Source organism: Alligator mississippiensis, chromosome 4, assembly GCF_030867095.1.
Source record: "Alligator mississippiensis isolate rAllMis1 chromosome 4, rAllMis1, whole genome shotgun sequence".
Classification (NCBI taxonomy): domain Eukaryota; kingdom Metazoa; phylum Chordata; order Crocodylia; family Alligatoridae; genus Alligator; species Alligator mississippiensis.
This window is the reverse complement of record NC_081827.1, coordinates 51,710,027-51,731,833: the sequence shown is the minus strand read 5'-3', so window position 1 is coordinate 51,731,833 and position 21,807 is coordinate 51,710,027. Positions and strand designations below refer to the sequence as shown.

Sequence of the window (21,807 nt, the reverse complement as noted above, 5' to 3'; positions counted from 1 at the left end):
GGGGAGATGTAGAACCCCCTGCCCCCCCACACAGCCCCAAAAGAAAGTGGCAGCAGCAGCAGCAGGCAGGGGTGTTTGGGGCCATCGTACTGGCGCAAGCACTTCCACCCGGCATCCAGCTCTGGCCAGGGCTACACATCGGGGCAAGGAGTGCAGTTCCCACTAGGCTGTCTCTATAGCCGGTACTCTCCACTGTGCATGCACAGCCCCTGCACTTGTGCAGCATGGGAGGGAAGCCCCACACACTAGAACCATCTGCCTTCCCCATCCCCTGCTGCAGGACCTGCGCAGCAAAGGGCAGGGAACGCAACTAGCTCCAGTGTGTGGGGCTTCCCTCCCATGCCAAGTGAGTGCAGAGGAGCTGTGTGTGCATGGCAGGGAGAGCCAGTAAAAGAGAGCCTGGTGGGAGCTGCACTCCTCACTGCAATGTGCAGCACTGGCTGAAGCCATGTTCCGAGCGGCACTGCCTGCACCAGGCATGAGCAGCATCCCAAGCAATCCCTGCCTGCTGCTGCATCATGGGGAGAGTATGGAGCTGGTCTCCACAGCCCCCAACCCTCCCTCACACCCCACAAATGTCACATACCCACACCCTGCTCCCACAACCCCCACATATACACAGTTCCCCAACATACCGTATGCCACCCCCACACAGCCACACCCCCTCACAAACCCCCCACACCCCACCATATACACCCCCACTCCCCCATACACACAAACACACCCCAACCACACCCCCTACACAATATACAAGACTAAGAATTTATTTTTCAGTTATTATGCAATCACTTCTATATACAGTATGCAAACACAAATCATGACAAAAATATTTTTGTAATAAAATTAAAATATGTTACAGTAGGTGTTTGACTTTTTCTGGTGATTTGTCTTTTTCTGGTTCTAAGATGGCAACTCTCCCTCCTCCCCCCCATCCCAAAAGGAGTGTTTCCAGGGGGCCAGGCGGAGGGACTTCCGGTCCCAAGATAGTGACCAGGGGGTGAGGCAACTGTCAGGGGCAGGGCTACCAATGCAGCCCTCAAAAGCTTGCCAAACCACATGAAGTGGCCCTCCGCCCAAAATAATTGCCCACCCCATCTTAGACAGCTCTCCTGTGTGAATGTGGTGTCCAACAAACAATGCAGAACTTAATTGAAACCTGCAGTCTTTACAAATGCCCAGTTGGGGCAGATGGAATCTGCACATTGAGTGATAATACCGGGCAGTGGCTTATAGATTTGGAAGCTGATAACTGATGCCAGGTGAAAGAAGATGAGTGGACTGTTTTAAATAGACTATGACGTTATAAAATGTTGAAGTTATGGAGTTAGACTCTACCTGCTGCATAACTTCTTATCTTATCAGAAATGAGACCTACATCAAATTAATTTTGGCCCAGATGCCATAGAATGCACAGCGTGACCTCAGTAAGGGGAGGTGCAACATTGATTCTAAGCCATGTTTGTGCTTCATTAAGCTTAAGCTGGTTGTGCAGTCCAACATGCAAAATCCATTTACCCAGGCTATGCAAACTTTTAAAGCCTTGTAAACAAATACAAAGGTTCAGTTTAAAGGTAAAGGGTAAAATCATTGGTACTGTTGGAATTGGTGCCTTTTTTCCCTGATTGGTCTAACTATACATTTTGCCTAAAATAAAGCTGTTACTTTTTATGAACTCTGCACTCCCATTTGGAATTGACATTAATGAATACATGGCCCTTTTTCCTCTTTTGTGTGTACCATCAAATTATTTAGCTACACTGTGACATCAGTATTTTTTCAGGCAGTTCAAGGTTTTAGCATTTTTCTTCCTTTCTCTAAAGGGCATCTTTAGTGCCCTTTAGCCCCCATAAGAAATATGCATCATTCCTATTTTTCACGACTAATGCTGTTTATTATCAAAACCGATTGTGATGTGAAGATCACATGTGGCAAATTGCCCAAACAATTACTGTAAATGCATGAGCCATAAACTGTACTGCCAAGGACACTGGTAGGTTAGCTCACATAAAAGAAACAATTGGAGTCTTGGGGAGAAAATAATAGAGATGAGATGACAGTTATTGAAAAGAGAGAACATCTAGTTTAATGTTGTAAATACAGATTTGTAGATAACAGTGATGGTTTTTAATGTGTTCAGTACTTATCAAGTGGAATAGAACATTTCATATTTTTAGAATATAGCCATATTTATTTTTTTAATTGTGATGTCTGATGCATTTGTGAACATTTATTGAGAACATGCTCACATTATGCTGTCTCTGGTCCCAAATTATTAGCCTGCTAATAATTTCCATGTGACTACTTAGGTTATTTGTTGTTCTGGATCTGACTTGAACAAAATATATTTTCTTGAGAAGCTTGTGAGTGCTTAGCAGGTTACACCATTTTTTTCAGTTACAGTCTATACATTTCACTGTTAAATTGTTGTCAGTTGTTTCAGTCCTCCACAGCTCCTGCTGAGACAGTTTTAAACTTATAGAAAGCATCAGTAAGAAAACTCTTTTCTTTACAAGGGATTATATATACAGGCATCAATAAGAATTTGCTAGAAATTAAGGGAGTGTCTTTTTCTTTGGAAAGCCTATCCAGAAGGAATAGGATGTGAGAGAATTTTTAGCTTTCAGGCCCAGATTTGCAATATGAAGGCATCTGGATTGAGACAAAAAATGTAGAAAGATGTGTTTTCCTTTATAAAAATTAGAATAAAATTACCATTGCCCCTTTAAGAGATGATAGGGAGACACTGAGTTTAAGAATCAGCTATTAAATGCCACTAGAGGGTGCTAAGTAATTGGGTAAAGAATTGTGATTGGCTAAGAGGAAAAGTTGTCATGCATGAAACTAGAACAGTGATTCTCAACCAGGGTGAAACGATACCCTGAGGAGCCTTAAGATCCTTTGAAAGGTGTTGTGGGATGCTGTACTGTGTTAGCACTCTTAGATGTGCAAACACGATTCACAAAATAAATCCAGACATTTCAAATAGGAATTCACAGTGATAAAACATTCTGACTCGTTGTGGTCTTTTTGAGTTCTTTACTGCAGAAAATTTGCTCTTTTTCTGTAGTAAAAAAACCCCCAAACAAGTAAAAACTTAGAGCTGACATTTTTCTGAGGGTTGATTTGTGTCTGAATGGTTGAGATGCACTTAACTAGAGGATGTCAGTCCATGCTCTGAGAGAGTTAACAAAGTTCACACTAGGGAAGAAGTGTTAGCCAGCAGAAAAGCATTCAGCATCAGTACTATAGCATAGTCCTAAATGCAGATATGTAAAGCAACAATCTTTTGACTCTTGAAGAAAGTCAGTGCCAAGTTTCAGGAAAAATGTTTTACGTCCGTTTTGTATTGCTACAGACCACTAAGAGTAGCTGCTTTTAACGATGCATCTGAACTAGAAAAGCCAGTCAAATGTCAGGCTCTTGTGAGTTGTGTGAGGAGAGGAGCTCCAGAGATGAGCATGCCACAAGGCCCACATATATGGCTACAACCAGTGGGTGAATTAATTGTGTGATATTAAATCAAAGGTTCTGCAAGCTGTAGCTTAGGTGCAATGGAGATGTAATAGGTGCAAGGAAAAACATGAAAAAAATGGAGAATGCGTGAAGAGTAGCTGGGAGTACTGTAATCAGTGCCCAGCAGGAAGCAGAGGGCAGACAGAAGTTTAGCTAAAGCAGAACCTAGCTCTGATCTTTTATTTTGTGTACCACAGATCTCAATTTTTATTTCCCAGGTGACTATAAATGGTAATCTGAACAACTATTTCATGAAGTGATTATGCCTTTAGGATCCTGTGATGGGACGAACAGAGGAAGCATCATTACGTGTCATTGTCAATCCTTAGAGGATAGGAAAGGTCAACTGGGGAGCACTGGAGCAGAAAGGGAACTCATCACCTTTTGATAAGTGAGAAATCCCTGAAGGTAACAACGGAAATTTCTTTAACTAGTTGGCCCTACCAGTTGGGAGAGTAGGGAAGTCCTACTTGTGGTTGTTCCAAATCTCCAATTCAGATGCATGCAAATCCTTAATATTAGGGAAACCATGCATGGTCTGGAGCTTCACTAGAAAAATTAATGCTTCTCTATTGTCAGGAATATTTACATATCGACAAACCTAGGAGGGAAAACAAGAATCTTAGGAGGTCTAAGTCAGGGCTGTGGGACACTGGTAAGGCAATGGAAGTTTTTATTGCTTCTAGCACATTGAACCAATGCTATGAATAGGGGATTTCATTATCCAGAGCAATCAATTAACCTATCTACACAAAAAATAAAGCCCTCAGGAGTCTATATCTGATTGTTTTAATATTTTGGAGTAAATGATGATGTTATATAAATCAGGGACATTTCTTTGCCTTGAATATATATCTTTATTTTGTTTGTCGTACATAAAAAGGGTGCTAAAACTAGAAAAGAGGAAAACAGCAATTATTAACAGCTTTCATACATGTAGAGATTAAAAAGAAAGCTTGGAAAGCAAACGACTAGGAGGAGATACTGTATGAAAAGGGATATAAAATGAAGATGAATAGTATTGAGAGGACCAATTGATCAAGAGCTCAGCTGTGAGGGAACTGAGTGTTTTTACTGAATAGATAATACCCAGTAGGGTTCAGGCAATGTTTGTAATAAACCTATTTTTATTAAGATTATTTGGTCTGATGTTATCTGGGGGAATATAGTTTCCAATCACTAATATTTCCAGTTTTTAGTCTTACTTTATGATTGAAGTGGGGAAATAGGTGGCACAGAACAAAGTGCCTTGGCCAGGTTGGGATAAGAATAATTACAGCCTCAAAGCAAATACAGTCCCTTGAAATGAGACTTTATTTTCCAGCTCATTAAAAAACAGAATTTGAGCTTAAATAGTATGATATCCTGTACAATTTTTTAAAAATCCAATGGTATAACTGTCAGGCTGGAGATGTTGGTGCCATCAAAAAATGAACCTGTACTATAATCTTAGGCCCAAAATTTGTAACCTTAGCATTTATCTTGATCTATTTCTAGGTCTTATAGCTGTGGTAATTATTGAAAGACTCATGTGGAGTGGATCAGTTCTATCATGAATTAAGCTGTGATCATGAATTAAGGGTGACCATGCATGGGAATATTTTATATCTTATTGAGTCTTCCTATGGTACATTCTTGAGCTTTAATGCTGAACATAGAACCTTATTAAGATAACTGCATAAGAAAATTAAGAAGAGACTAATCCAGCAGACTGTTACATAGCTCCTTTGTATATAGAAAGCTCTGAAGCCTGCTTAAGTCACTCATACAATGGGCCAACTTCTGCCGAGACAAGGTCAGCATGATGGGGAAATTAAAAAAAAAAACCCTCCCTCAGACAGGAGCAGAAGAACTGCTGAGGCTTGTGTTAGGGAACTTGTATAAATTAGCAATGTTACATCCTATTACCAGTGTGTCCATCTCCAGTGCAGAACTCTAGTAATCCCCTTGCATAGCTATAGAGAAAAGGAGAAAGATGAGTCAGGAATCAAATTTCAAGAGCGCTGTTAAAAAGCTAACCTTGGAACGAGGGCAGAGGAGGCCTTTTTCACCTAAATTGCTTAGCAGCGTAGTAAACTTCTGACTCCCTTTGGAGCTGGAAGGAGTAGGGACTCTACTACAAACTGGGGAGGGGGTTGTGCAGTTCTCCATTTCGTCCTAATTGCCACTGCATAATTTTACAAAAGAGAGTATATTTTCTCCTGTTAGGCTCCTCCACCACTCCCATTTTAAATCTATTTTCAAAAGGTCTGCAGGGAAAAGGCTTTAGGCTATATGACCTCTTTAAAGTGTGTCCTTGGCCATAAATTGGAAAAGACCCAGCTCCCCCTGCTTGTATATCAAGAAAGCTTCTTGTCTTGTCCAGGCATTTCCCAGAGGCTGACTGCAGTATGCTGAGGCACTTACGTAAGAAGGTGACAGATGCCTTAGAGAGACTGTAGATAGATATATGTCAGTCAGGTGAGACAGAGAAATAGATACTGTCCTTGGGGAAAGAGATAAAATGGGTGATGATGATATATGCTGGTCAACCACTCTTGGGGAGGGACTGCCTCAGAAGTGGCTCTGTAACTACTGAGCATGAAAGCTTAAAAGGCCTGCATGGAGCTACAGCAATGTAGCATTGTTGAGCACAGTCCATGACACTGATACTACTGCACAGTGGCATGGGAAAAGACCTGTGCGGCATCTGGATTGTGCAGTAATGTTGGTTACTGCGCAGTCATTAAGCAAGGACTAAATGACTGCTCAGTAACAACTGCGCAGTCCAGCACATGTGTAGACATGCCTACTTAGAAGCAGATAGGGGTTGAATAAATCTCTTAATATGCACAAAAACGTCAAGGCATGATCAATACCAAGGAGTGATTGTTTCATTTTTCTTTCAAATATTGCTTTGCTAGAATACAAAGAGAAGGTACTATGAGATGGATATCAATATTTCTATCAAAAAGTTAGATGAAAAAACTAGGAGATTTGTGCCAATATCTTACACTAATAAAAATGAGAAAAATGGCATAGCTTAATACATTCAGTATCTTCAGAAATTGTGTGAAATGGATGACAGTTATCACCTCTAGATATTTTTAAAGTTAAATGCTGCTAAAGCTTTCAAGAGCCTGCATGGCAAAAAGAAGAAGAGGCTGACTTGCAGCCAGTTCACAAAGACCATAACTAGTGCGGTGCAGCATTGCACACAACGATCTAGTTCAGTGTCTAATTCAGTACTCTTTCCTGCTGTTATTTGCAGACACCAGTAGCAAATCACTGGTCATGGTCTCATAATGCCAGGACCAGAAAATAAAGCCCTCCTTAGGCATTTCTACATCACATAACGTTTTTGTGTTCTCTTGAAGAACCATGGACTAGATAAGCACACACAAGGCTTCTAATTCTCATTTTTAAGCTTTTTCCCCTTCCTCTTGGCCTTTACTCATTTTTTAAAGTGCCTGTTTTGCCTATGTTTTCCTTTCATTGCATGAGAGGAGAATCCAAGTTTTATATTTTAAAAATGGTAAGTGATTAGAACCTAGTAATTAATTTGCAGCAGTTGAAATCCGTTGTCTTCAGTTTCAGAGCCAAAGTGCTTTGGCTGGATCGGGGTTTTAAATTCCTCAACAGAATAAACAGCTAGTATGACACTAGTAATAAATGCAGTGTTTAAATCTGTCTCTAATGCTGCCAGGCTGTGCCTCACTGCTTTTCATGTAAACAACTTTTGGACACTTTATTGTTTTACTCACAAATAGACGAAAATACAACTTGGGATGTGGACACTTCTCTACTGACAACTAGATTGAGACCATTAAACATTCACTCATCTGATCAGTTGCTAGCAACTTTTGATCAATCCTGAACTGGGTTGGCTTTGAAATAATGAAAACTTTCCAATTTTCTCACTTTTTCCAATGAAACCTGAAAAACACAAGGCATTTCCAGAGTACTTGATAAGAAACAGAATATTGAAATGTTCATTACTAGCTTGCTTCAGTGTGCAAACAGGTTCCCTCACTAAACAATAGAGTGACTGAACAATGAAGCACAAAAAAGTAATTTAGCAACATATCCTTCAATTTGTCGGAAAAGCCTTAAGCAATCGCATGAAAATGTTCAGAAAAAGGCACAAGTCCTGTAAACACATATGCAAGTAATTTTATACACAATCAGCAGCCTCATGAAAGTTCAGTGGAATCTCTCATACATACAGGGTGTGTCTACACAAGACTCTTTACTGCACAGTAGACTAATCTATTGCACAATAAAGCATCATTGCCTACACATATGTACCATTTACTGTGTAGTAAATTAGTCTGCTATGCAATTAGCTACTACTTGTGAACACAGGTAGTAAACTAACTTCATAATAGTGCATGTTTAGACGCTGACCAGGAGCAAATTTGCTTCTGGTCAGACACAACACTAGGGGACCACAAGAGATGGAGAAATTCAGGAGCTGGGAGCCAAGCAGTGCTGGGACTGGAGAGCTCTCTACTTCCCTGTGCAGCCAGGGGCTGGCCAGGAGCTGCCTCAGAAGTGGGACAGCTCCCAGCCCACCACTAGGGCTGTGTGAAATGGGCTCTATTTGATTCGGATTCCGCCTGAATCAGGGACAGTGATTTGATCCATTGATTTGGATCACCGTCCCTGATTTGATTTAGCCGAATATGAATCTGAAGATTCAATGCTGATTCAGCGAATCAGTGATTTGGACACAGGCACAGCTTTAAAAGTTTTTTCTACATACCTTGAGGTAGCAGCATGGCTTGTGATCGCTGTGGTGCTGAGACACATAGAGCATCCCCCAGGAGCACAGGGGGCTCTCCAGTGTGCTCAGCAGCAAACCCGGAAGTGGACCAGAGTTCTTCTGGTCCACCTCCAGGTCTGCCGGGAAGTGCGCTGGGAGGCCCCCCATTCCCTCCAAACTGGTAATCAGCTGCAGGGGACCCCAGGTACCCCCAGACCCAGGAGGCACCAGTCACCAAGCCAGGGATGTGCAGGGGCTCCCCTGCGTGCTTCCCAGTAGACCAGGAAGTGGACTTCTGGTCCACTTTTGGGTCTGCTGCCAAGTGCACTGGGGAGCCCCCCTTGCTTCTGTGGGATGCTGCATCTGCACTGTAGCGTTCAGAGATCCTGCTACCTAAGGGTATGTAGAAAAAACATTTAAAGCTGTATCTACGTCCGGATTGCCAAATCTGTCCAAATCTCTCCTAATCGATTTGGAGGGTTCCAAATCAATTCAGAGAGATTAAAGGGTCCTCTGATTCGATTTGGATTTGGAGATTTGGCCACGGAATCAGGCCAGATCTCTGTCGAAACAAATCAGGGACTAAAGCTTCGCTCAGCCCTACCAGCCACCAGCTGCATGGGGAAGTGCCACTGGGCACAGGGCTTGTCCCCATGTATACAGGGCCAGAAGAGATCTGATGCAGCAATTGTCTCCTGGCCCCCTGCTTGTCGGGACCCCTCCCAATGTGTATGGGGCAAGGAGACAGCTGCCGCTGCAACTGGCAGAGCTCTCCTGGCTCCGTGCACAGGGAGACCAGGCTCATGCTCCCTGCCAGTTCCCTGGGCTAATCCCAGGGCATCCTGGAGGTCCTCCAAGTTGTTGCAGGGGGCCAGAGCAGGATAGGAGCAGACCTGTGAATGGGAATACAGATTGAGACCAGATTTGCTACCAACAGGGAGCACATGTTGATGTATTTGCCTGCAGAAAGTCACTTCTGTTCATATTGAGGATTAGGTCCCTAGTTTATATAGATACAGACTGTAAGATAGTATCACTGTAATCAAATTCAAACAGACTGATGAATCATAGTAGCTGCAGAAAAATTTCACATATTTCAAGATAAACAGTTGAATAAAGTTAAATATAAAGTAAAATATATGTAAAATACAAACATAAAAATATCTGGCCACCTAAGTATTGAGAGAAATACAATGGAGAAATACTTAGTCAAATTGCAAAGCACCGTTCTTTGTCTTCTGTTTCACATAAGCAAGCTTGACAATGACTTATACATTTCATAATGTACAGAGCCATTTGACCAAAATAAAACATTATTGTGGTAGTGATAACAGCTATTATTCCTAGAAGAGTGTGTTTAAAAGTCTAAATAAATGAAAAATCACTAAGATCTGTAGCAAATGGATATATGGCTTTCCTATATTGTTACATAAAATACACAGTTTAATGGCTCCAACATGATCTATTTGTGGATTGAAACTAAACCAGTCCACAGCAATCTATTATAGATGTCAGCCTATTTGTTGGGATTTAGGTATTCCTAAATTAGCATTTCCAGGTAAACCAGGTAGTTGCCTTTTGTAAATCATGCACTATTACTGTCCATAAAGCCATCCATATTCCTTGCATATAAATGAATGCATTCAAAGTTTTCCACTTTTATGGCTAACATATATAATCTATATTTTAATAATGATGTAATTGAAATATTCAGTGTACCTATCCATCAATACTTTGATTGGGCAGCTGGAAAAAATCAAATACAGTCATCCAGTTCACCGATGACTAACAAAAATTACCTTACATAACACGTTTTCAAATGTTTTGTCTCATCTTTGTTTCAAATGACTCTTGAGACTAATATTAAAACAATTTCCTTAGGAGATAACTTCATAGCTTAACAGAAGACACGGTAAAGTATTCATAATATCCAAGACTAGCATTTTAGTTTACTTTTACCTCATTTGTCCAAATTTTATTTTCTTCAATAACCCTAAACAAATATTCTCCCTTCTTTATAGTAACACCTTTCTAAAAATCATAAAGTCTTATGTTGGTGTTACCAACCCTAGCAGTATTATCATGAATGTCAAAATATTTCATGCTTTTCCGAAAGCCTCAGTGCTTGTTGTCATGTGATTATATAAGACTCTCAGTTTTCATTTAAGAACTTGTAAGTCCATCCAACTATGAAGAAAAGCCTAATAATATGGAAGCTAAGGGCTCAAAACCCAGAAAGAACAAAAACACTCTCCAATCCATTTATTGTTTTTTAACATTTGTGGGGTTTTAAGCAGATGTCACTATTTTGGAAGGGGATAGATGATTTTTAAATGCTTGTGGTTGACAGTACTGATTAGATGATTGGGCCCTCTGGGACTAATCTATCAGGAGTATTCATCAATAAAAAACCTAAACTATAAAGACCTTATTTATGATAATGAATAATATACAGTATTATATATATCACACACACACACTCACACACACACATATATATATAATGAATACTGAAGGAAGCAAAACTGAATTCCTTTAGCTGTGATAAATTAGAAAGCTGAACAATCACTATTGCCAATTTTTAGAATGAGCCACGACATTTCTATTTGCTTTAGGTGTTTTAGTCTTAACCACTGCAGTATCATCATCATCATTTTTAGCCAGATTGGATTTGACATTTCTTTCATCTGTATAACTTTAATTTGAAACTGCTGCATACAAGCGTTGTGTCTATTTTTGCAGGTATGACAATGGAAGAGCAGAGTATCTCCATGCTTTACCAACTGCAGACCTTTCCAGAAGGAGGTACATCTTACTCCTTGCCTGTTCCACACTTTGGTATGAAGAATTCAATGGTTTTGTTCTGCTTTATTCTTAATTAAACAATAATATTTTAATCAGTTACCTCTACTCATATCTAAACTGACTACATAAGCCAGCGACACATCACATCTAACATCCACTTAATGCAACGGCAAAATTTCAAATAAGGGCTTTGAACTCCAAGCAGACTAGACCTACGCTCTGTAATATATTCCCCCAGTTCTGCAGCACTGTGCTTGGAAATTTTACAAGTCTCATTTAAATTAATAAAATGAGATGTTTAATTAATGAAACATGAGCATGAATAATATAATTAGTAACCTTTGTTGGCATGTCACTTATATTGATAACCTATTATATTTATTTTGCTCTCCTCACAAGTTTGAGTATGCCACCACTTACTGTAATTATAATGCACAATTACACAGGAGGTGGAGGTTTTGGCAGCTTTTATGAGGGACAGTGGTCAGTGTCAGAATGTAAGGAGACCAACAGTGGACTATTCAGTTTGGAAGAGCAAAGAATCAGCTGGGTTTTCCTGCTAAAATGGACAACGGTTAAATTATGTTATCTGTCTTCTTTAGGTTACAGAACCAGTGATCCATTGAAATAAATGTGACAACTCATAGCCAGATATATAGTTTCAGGTTGTTCGTAGATTCAGGAAAATGATGCCACAGTGGTTTGCACATTTCACATTTGCAACCTTCACTTTACAATGAGAAGAGCTAGAAACACCACTTCAAAAAGAAAGCTTGAATTGGAACACAAATATGTGACAAGGAGCAGAACGTGCAGGCCGTGAGGGCTTCTGACTTCTGCATTACCCTTGAGTGTGATATCAGAATTTTTTCACCCGTCCTGACCGAAAGGACTGCCCTCCCTTTGCTGATTGGCAAAAAGAAGTAAGGAGCAGGCCTGGAAAGCCAGGACAGGTTTGACAGCCACAGAATGGCTGATCTCTCAGCTGGTTCTCTGTGAATGGATAGCTTGTCTTAACACTGGCAGGGAACAGCTGCTGTCATGATAAGAGCAATGAATATAGTCACTTCCTAATAATAGTAATAAACTTTAGTCAAATCCCCATGCCTGCATGTTACTCAAGGTGCACATTTATGATTTAAGTTTACCAGTAACAAACTTGAATTCAACAGCTTTACATAAAGCAGGAGACTCCCATTTCAATGCTTTTTCACTCACATTTGCTTTCTGATTATGATGTGCAAAAGAAAAGAATACAACAAAATTTAATTTAAATGCCATGTTTTAAATTAGGCGTCTGGAAATTGTACACCTATTCCTGAAGCAGAGAATATGATAAACTGTAAACATAATCCATAGCAGTCCTGTAGCCCTTGATTCTCCTTTTGTACAGGTTCTGCTCCAGTGCAGGAGGCAAGGACTTCAGGGAGTTAACTTCAGCTCCCTGATTCCAAAACATCCTACCCAAGCACAGGTTAGGGCTGCAGTGAGGCTCACTAGCTTTCAAATATCTTATGCCAGTAGAAACTTGGGCATAATGGAGTTCTGCCATGCTATATACCCAACAGGCTGGGTGTGGAATGTGGCTGGAGAAGAAGGTAACAAGAGCACCTAGTGCAGGATTTCTAGCAGCAGAGTTCCCTTGAGCAGGAGGAATTCTCCACTGGCTATTTCCCACTGGTTTAAAGTCATTTTGTAGTTGTGCAGTTCTAAATGGCCTTAGTACCAGTTAATCTGGCCCTTTAACCTTTTGACTATCATTACATACTGATATAGCCTAGAGACCAGGAGTGCTCAACCCCTGTTCCATGGACCAAATCTGGCCTGTGGAGCTATGGTAACTGGCCCTTAGGGCTCCCACATGTCAGGAATGTGATAGAGAGGGAGTAGTGACAATTACACTGCCACCTCTCACCCACCACCAAATTTTCAAGCTTCGCATGGCTGGATTAGGTCTAGGCTGAGCTGTTGCCACACAGCCAGATTGGGGCTCAAACCAGGCCATTATGATGCAGCTGAATCAGGCCCAAACTGGGTTGTTACCATGTGGTTGAGGTGGCCCTCTTCCACACAGGCAGAAGCCATGACCCCTTGAAGGGCTAAATCTTGCCCATCGCCACCTTGCCCCAGCTGCATTGGGCCCAGGATGGATCCAAACCCCTACCGTGCCTGCCCCACATTCTGGATTGGGCCCACCAGCCAAAACCAGTTTGCTGACCAGATTAAGATTATTTGGGTTGATGCTATCTGGGGGAATATATTTTCCAATTACTAATATTTCCATTTTTTAGTGTTACTTTATGATTGAAGTGGGGAAATAGGTGGCACAGAACAAAGTGCCTTGGCCAGGTTGGGATAAGAATATTCGTAGCCCCAAGGGAAATACAGTCCCTAGCCTACAGAGCAAAATGATTGAGCACCATTGCTTCTTATTTGTGCTTCTTTTTCAAACTAAGAAAAGAGACAAAAATGCACAGACAAAACAGAATTAATGGCCTTATGTTCAATTACAGCTATAGTTAAAATAAACAGGAACCTAAAGCTAGGAAAGAAAGCACAGGGCAAATTGATCAGTTATCCTATGCACCATAAATTCAGGGAGTAACACTGGAGAAAGGAAGAATCTACTGGGAGATAACTCCAGCAGTTATAAGAAAAATGTTAGCATCCACCTCTCTTACACAGAGGATAGGTAGCCAAATGTACACTCCACAATTTCTAGATATAATTATTATGCCGATCAGCCACATCTGCCATATTCTTAACATCACTGTCCAAATGACTCCAGGCAAACAAAAACCAAATGTAGTACCTGCCTCAGTCCACAAGCTTGTACCAAACTCTAAGACCAAGGGTAATTTATGGTTATAGATCAGAGTCTTTGCCTGTATTCAGAGCAAAAGACTCAAGCAGAAAGCCTAGAGTTCATAGACATAATTCAAAGTGTACCCTACTGAATGGGTTTCCACAGCTCATCAGGTACTTAAAACTATATATTATAGATATTTTTCTTAGATACAGTTCAGTAGCGAAAGTAGGAAATCGACTTCTATTTGATCGAAATGGAGTTAAGATATCACAATGAGTGGCATCCATTACCAATTTTCATGTCAACAACTACTTAGACAAAACAATATAAGTTAATCTGTCATTTCAGGTCATGTGTGTTTCCCTACATTAGTTACCATTTAATGTGCATTTTTAATGAGTTTTAGACTATTCAAAGCCTAGCTAAACATATATGTTTGATACGTGCATGGATATTTTATTATAGTCAGACTTTTCTATTGTCTATATAGCTTTTGAAATGTGCATAAAGCAGATGTTTAAATTCAAACTGGAAAAACACAGGTGGAAACAAACACGTTTTCCAAAGTTTGATAGAAATCTGTTTGGCCATGTATATGCATGAACAGCAAACAAACAAGAGGTCTATAGTTACTAGGTGTTTTTGATGAGCCTACCTGAGTAGCTGTAATCTTTTTATCTCTCTGCAGAGTTTCACTTTTCATCATGATATCTGACAGATACAAATTCTGAGAGGTAAGCCCATTTTTAAATAATAATGTCAAAAGGCCCTTTTTCTACCTCAGTCAGAGACATAGTCTTGACCAATGTTCCCATAAAGGTTACAAAATAAGGTCCTGTAAAAAAATTATGTATCCATAGTAGCTTGCTTCTAAGACTGCAAAATTATTATTTTCTCCTATTAATACAAATAGCCCCCCAAAAGAGTCCCTACATAAGGCAAGCAGAGTTTGGTCTATGAAGTATGAGCTTCTGGTTAAAAATCCCTTTCTTAGGAAGTTAATTATCCACCCCTATTATTAAAAAGAAGAGATTTAAGTATCTTGCAACCAAGTACTTGTGGGGTGGGGGAGGCTGGTTGTTTGTTTGTCTGCTTGTTTTTTGATTTCTATTTGTGCTTAAAGTTAGGCTTCCTTGATTTTTAAAAGTTGTTAGCACCCAGCTACTCTCAAAGTTTGGTCATAAATGTTTTATCAGATAAGAAATCACTCTGATCAGTTATTTTATGTAATTTACCATTTACAATTCCCAATGTATGTGACTGGGTCGGAATATCCTCTAACTATATAATTACTGTAATTATATAATTCTTTTTAATAATAACTAAAACTAGCATTTATCTGCGTTGCCCTGTATCCTACGATAATGGACTCACAGGCCCCACTGTGCTTGGTGCTGTGTAAACAGAGAACAAAAGTCCCTGCCCCATAAACCTTATAATTTAAGTATAAATTGAGAGGTAACAGATGGATACAGACAGATGGGGAGCACGAGGAAACAATGAAAGAATATTGGTCAGCATGCTAGACACGGCCATAGCACACCAGCAGCCTATCCATGTCAAATTCTTTGTCATCACCATAGCAAAGGAGAATTTTTATGTAGAATATGAAGAACAACAGTGAACAATAGCTAGTGAACAACAAGCTATGAACAATAGTCTTCTGACTATTGTCAAAACTATAGCTAGATAGCTATAACTGTTTTCACTATATGTTCACTCATCATAGCTAGTCGGTAAGTGGTGGTGTAGCACAGTGGCTTTCAAAGTGTTCTGTGGACCTCCAGGGCTCCACAATAGCTCATCAGGATTCCACCAGGTGATTGAGGGTAATGGGCAAGCAGGCCAGGAGGCAGTGCACTGCCAATCCTGGGCTGGGGTGCCTGGCTCCCTCAGTTCACATGGCTCATGGAGCCAAGGATAGGGGTTCTGCAGCAGGAGAAGTCATCTGAAAGTGTCCTGTGACTCTAGGAAGTTTGAAACTACTGCTGTAGCATATAGATAGGTCAGACAGTCCCTCTTCATGTCTGGGAGTGGTCTGCAAGGTTAAACTCTTGGACTGGATTCCTTCTACACAGACCTCCAGCCTCTGCTGCTTTTCTGGATCTCCTCCCCCTCACTTTTGCTTAAAAGAGAAATATGGGTCATAGGAAGTTGAAACCACGAAAATGAAATAGTGTTGTCTGATTGAGAAAAGCCATAGACAATTAAAGCTGTAAACCCATCAATAATTCACCTCTGGTGCCTAAATGTATTAGAGAAATCTGTAGACGAAATACTGATTTGATCCTCACTCAAGTAATACCTGCATTGATTTCCATAACAAAGTTACTTAATAAAAGTGCAGAATTAGGCTCCAGGGACTTGTTTCTGAACTATTACAATCAATTGAAGTTTTGCCATTGATTTGAATGGGAACAGGAGCAAAACCCATGTATGTGCTGCTCTATTTAAGTATAACATAATGTGTTAAATATAGAATAGGAATATAGAAGTGTAGGTGTACTCCTGTATTTTTTTGGTTTAAGGAGTTTAAGTGGTAATTTAACTATTACTATTTTATTCTCCATTTACTATATTCTTATATTTTAACATTTTGGTTTTTAATAAAGCTACAGTTCTGCATGTTAACTCCTATTTTATTTTATATCTATTTCACAGTTTGTTTATTCATTGTTTTCTCTCTCCTCAAGATTTTTATCAAAGTACTCACAGGAACACTCACCGGTGACAGGAAGATATCACCAAAGGTTGCCCACAAAATAGTTCAGCCAATCATAGATAAGATTGTTCCAGCTGTTCTGAGTGCAACAGGATCTTCCCCTGAGTTATTAGTTTCCTGAACCACCATTATTGCTTTTGTCCCAATAACGACATTTAGAAAATCTACATATGACATAAATTATAGGAAAATATGGGGACATTTTATGTTAAAACTGTTCTTGACATGCCAAAGAACTAAATTTAAACTCTTGAGACAATACATTCGTCTCAGTTTACAGAATAACTCCCACTGATGTCAACTGGATTTATATGATTTGCAGATTAAAATCAGTACATAGTTCTCAATCTGTAGGACCCATGTTAGCTTCCAAAAGAACATCACACATGCCATATTTAGTAATAATGGCATTTGATAATAATTAACTTTGCTGCAGAAAACAATTGTATTATATATGTATGTGCCTTATTTAAAGCACAAAATGGTCTTACTTATCAAGGAAAACTAAGTGAAAGAAAACAGCATGGAAATGTTTAGCTTCAGTGGTTGCAGTTAGCAAGTCAGCATTAGCTGATGACTTTTAAATGGTAAAAGTTGAATCCTTTGAAAGCTAGAGAAAGGTAATATGCAACCTCACCTGTTCAGCGTTGTCTTTAAGCAGCCTTTGAGGTATTTGTCAGTCAAATCTTCTTGTGTTTTATTATCCATCTCTTGCTTAGTTACTTTCTTATGACAAACCAGTATGTAATTTTTGTCATCATTGTTTGCCCAGAATGTGCCAACAGATGTCTCATAACGTATACAGAACTCAACTTTAGCTTCATCTCTTTGATACGGAGGAACCAATGAAATCTTAAAGAAGAACTGGTCAGTTTCACCATCATAAGAATTAGGCACATAGTCTGCTAAGATGTCATAGTGACTTTGCCAATCATCTAAGGTCATTCTAACATATATCAACTTTTCAAAAGATATATTTAGAACTCTAATAATGCCATTCATACACGTTACTCCAGGTAAGAAGAAAACTGACTCCAGCAATACTTTCTCTTCACGCACTTTTTGCAAAAGATCTTCTTGTGAGGCAGGCAAAGTAAACAGTGGAGATAAAAAATATTCCTCCACAGGCTCAACTTCATCTTCAAAGACATCATTTTGTGATGTAGTTGGAACTTCCCAGGTATCAAATTCTTTAACAGACACAAGATCAAAACCAAATGCATCAGCAAATGAAACTTTTCTTGCAATGGTAGATGGGATTTCTGGCTCTGTATCTTCTGAAGAAGCAGAATTCCGCCTTCGTGGAAGTGGGGAGAAACGAGGCTTAAGGGTAGTTTTAACATCTTCATCTTCTGAAGGGGGATCACTTAAAGTAGGGACTTCTAATAAGTTATCCCTGCTAACCTGACTGGGTTCTTCAAAAGACTCCATTGGGCTCTCTGATATAAACTGAAAGAGAACTGTACAACTAGTGGCAGATGATATTTGAGACACTGTGATTTAAAACAAGGATTCATGTTACAGTTGACATTGCAAAAGGGAGTCAGGTCTATTAATAGGTGCAATGGCTTGTAAGCTATGTTAGTCTGCTCTCCAAAGGCCTTAAATCTGATAGTATTAATGTTACGGTTTCAACTATGTTTGATGGCTGCAGTGATGTTTTTAGGTAGTGTGTACGTGCAAAGAGCAAAAGCAACATTTAAATAGCTGATGTTTTGCAAAACTGCAAATATGTAGTTATTTTAGGCAATCATTTTGCATTGTAAAGCAAATGCATAACATATTGCACAAATGTAGAACCATAAATAGGAGGTATGGCCTATCAACAAAAGATTTGCTTTATTATGGATTATTTCTGTTTCTCTTTTCAAACATTATTTTAATTGTATCCAAATATAAAACTTCAGTCAAATTCTGCTCTGATTTCATGCAAGCTCAGTAAGCCAGATCCTGAACTATGTCAGTTTATACCAACTGAAGTCCTTGCCATCAAAAACATGTGCCAATCTTATTACAACCATATCAAAATACCTTTAAATTAAGCCAAAATGAAATATAGTGAATATATTGAAGGTCATGTTGTAAATCATCACTGTAAATATATCCATTTATCCATACTAGTTCTTTTATAAAGTCTTTTGGGCTAGATTGTGTCTAGTCCTCATGCAGTCTCCTAGAGGAGGAAGCAAGGAGCTTTGCATGTGCTAAAAACTTGAGGTGGTGCCTCTAAGAGGCCCCACTGGGGTGAGAAAACTCAGTATCACCCATGGTATGAGCCTCTAGCTAAACACCAGAAATCAGTTTACTCAGAAACACCTTAACCAGTCAGCATATACTTTTAAGATATTCTGAAGATAGAAATTTGCAAAATAGTTTTTGAGGCATAGGCCATTACCTCTTAATTTCCTCCTCCCATGGGTTATCATCTGTCCTTCCCTGCTGTCTTGATATGACTCTCAAAGGGCAAGTTTACTTTTTAATCCAGAAATGTGACCACAGCTCATGTGGACATACCCAAACTAATCTTAAGTAACAGTCTCAGGTATGGGGAGCAGTATATCCACGACAGCACAGAGTATCTTCTGGATTCTTCCAAGATCTCAGTTATGTTTCCAGAGTATTTTTTCCAGGATCTCAGGCACGTTCTACATGAAACCCCTTTCTTCTGTGGCTCGCTGTTAAACTACCTCAGGTATGCCTACATGAGATGCAGTTGCATTTTTTGGAGTGCAAGGTATACATACTTTTTCTTACAGGCTTCCTTTTCTGATAAAGATGTTGCTTCCCACATTGAGAATACAACTCCATCCCTCTTTGCTACATCTCCACTATCATTTCTCTGCTATTGTCTCATCTGTTGCTGCAACATCACATTGGTTTCCTCTTATCATTGTCTCTTCATTGATGCTGTCCCCTTGAGATAGGATTCTTATATAAGTAGTGCAACCCTTTATTTAAAGAATAGTGAAGTAGTTTGATGTAGTCATGTAAACTGTTGGAATATCACTGTTGTAAAATTTGGCATTGTAGAGTGCTGTGGAACTTTTTCATACGGTTCTATCACAGCAGGAAATGGAGGGGCTGCTTGGAGAACTTGTAGAAGCAAAACAAAAGATGAATAACAGGACAGTCCTACAGATGAATGGTGACTGCATGCTGAAGATAGCAATGGTGGCTGATCCTCTAATGGCAGCTCAAGTTCTTTCCCACAGAGACAAAAATCATAGTATAAACCACTATACTTTACTTACTGTAATGTCACTATAGTGCTTGTATAACTATATTAGGTTCAGTTTTGTTACATACTACAATTTCATAGAATCATATAAAATAGAGCTGGAAGGGACCTCAGGAGGTCATCTAGTCCTAGCCACTGCTCAAGATGAGATCATTTGTATGTAACCTTTCCGATGTAAGTGTTGAATCTATTTTAAAAACTGCATTTACAAATGTTTTGCACAACTACCAGGCACAATGCTTCCAAACAGCCAGAACATCATAACTTGACCCAGGTAAAACAGGGCACAAGGGTGCTGTCAACATCCTGACACAAGAAGTAGCTTATTAAAATACATACAAGAGATCCAAGGAATAGAACTATTTTTCCCCAACTGCAGAGGGGGGCAAGAATCCCCACAGTCCATGCTGATATGATTTTCCCTTTTTATTTTTAATGAACCTTTATGAAAGAATGCACAGACACTGTGTCCAGCAGACAAGGAATTAACTTCCTAATGAACTCTCTGGCAAGCTACATAGGTGGGAAGGGCTAAGCTATTCAGGCAGAATTCCTGAGAGAATGAAATCATGAATTAAGGATTTATCTTTTTCCAGAGAAGTTTTTTTTAATATTCTGAATGAAGTGAGTGAGGTTAGTAAGCAGAAGGTTAATTAGAACTGTGAAGGTTGAAATTTCTCCTAGAATATAGAAACCAAGCTGAAGAGAAGTAGAAAGGTTTTGCTATTTTAAACCCTGTTAAATAAGAAGAAATGTTCTTTCTGGGCTTAATCTAATGCCCAGTAAGTCAATGGGAATTTTTCCATTAACTTTAGTCGGCACTGGGTCAGGCCCAATGCTGGCTGACTGCTAGAGTACAGACTACAACACATGACAAGTGATATCTACACAGTAAGTGAATACTACCAGGGCTAGAGACAGAAATTACACTGAAACCCATATAAGTGATCAGAAACCAGTTCAAATCTATAACACAACAGAAGTTTAGTGCAAATAAATGGCTTCAAAATTACCAAAACTGGTTTAAGATAAACCTGGATGGATTTACTATCAGACTTAACTGATTTAGGTTAAATCAGTTTATTAAACTTCTGTCCCAGCTAGCCTTGGTCCAAACTGTCAGCTCTAGCTGAGCAGGGAGGCATGTGCCTCTAGTGCTTACCTCGCCCCACCCCCAGCTTCTGGCCTGGGCCATTGCAGATATGTGGCTGCATTTCCAAAATCAAAAGTGAATGTCTGTTCACTTGCTTATTGGTTCAATCTATACAGGTTAGATTAACCCGCAAAGATTGAATTGATTCAGCCTTGGGCTTTTTGAATGTCTGTACTTAGCCAGCTGTTTTATGAAGAAAGCTTCAACCTTAGGTCTGAATTTTTGTGCTGTTCGTAGATCAGACTTTTACTTGCAATTAGAATGTCATGTCTAATTTCCCTTTAAAAATAGACACTTACATTGGAGAACAAACTTTTCCAAACCCAAATAGTGTCAGTTAAGTCAGCATTTGAAGTAAATGAGATTATTCCCTGGGTCTATAACTGTCCTGCTACTCATGGAGTTCATCTCTTTCTAGTTGTTTTTAAACCATCACCGTTAGGGACTATTTTTTCTTCAATTTGAAGTATCTAGTGAACTGAGGAGCATTTTATTTCCCCTCTATATGGCATCAGTTGCACGAATTTTAAACAGTTTTCCTCAAAAATGTTCACAGCTGTTCAGGGAGCAGCTTCTGCAGCAAACTGGGCATGTCTACATGTTCATTAATGTGCCACAGTAATTGCACATTAAAATTTAGAATGAAATTAATGCACAATAACTGGTGTTACTGCTCAGTACTGTCAGTGCGTGCCTTTTTAGTGAAACTACTGGGCAGTAGTCTAATAATACTGCACAGTAGCATATTAACGCTGTTTGTGCTGTGACACGCTACTGCACAGTATTATTAGGCTACTGCACAGTTAGCATCTCATGTAGATAC

The 21,807-nt window shown here is 39.5% G+C and overlaps 1 protein-coding gene across 1 annotated transcript in view; it reads right to left on the bottom strand.

Moving 5' to 3' along the window:
* The window catches only part of PPP1R3A (protein phosphatase 1 regulatory subunit 3A), a 45,478-nt gene extending 27,454 nt beyond the window's left edge, over nucleotides 1-18,024 (bottom strand). The window contains exon 1 of the mRNA XM_006273940.4: nucleotides 17,231-18,024. Coding sequence (XP_006274002.3) covers nucleotides 17,231-18,024 — 794 coding nt within the window. The remainder of the gene's footprint in view (nucleotides 1-17,230) is intronic.
* Between the last annotated feature and the right edge of the window lie 3,783 nt (nucleotides 18,025-21,807).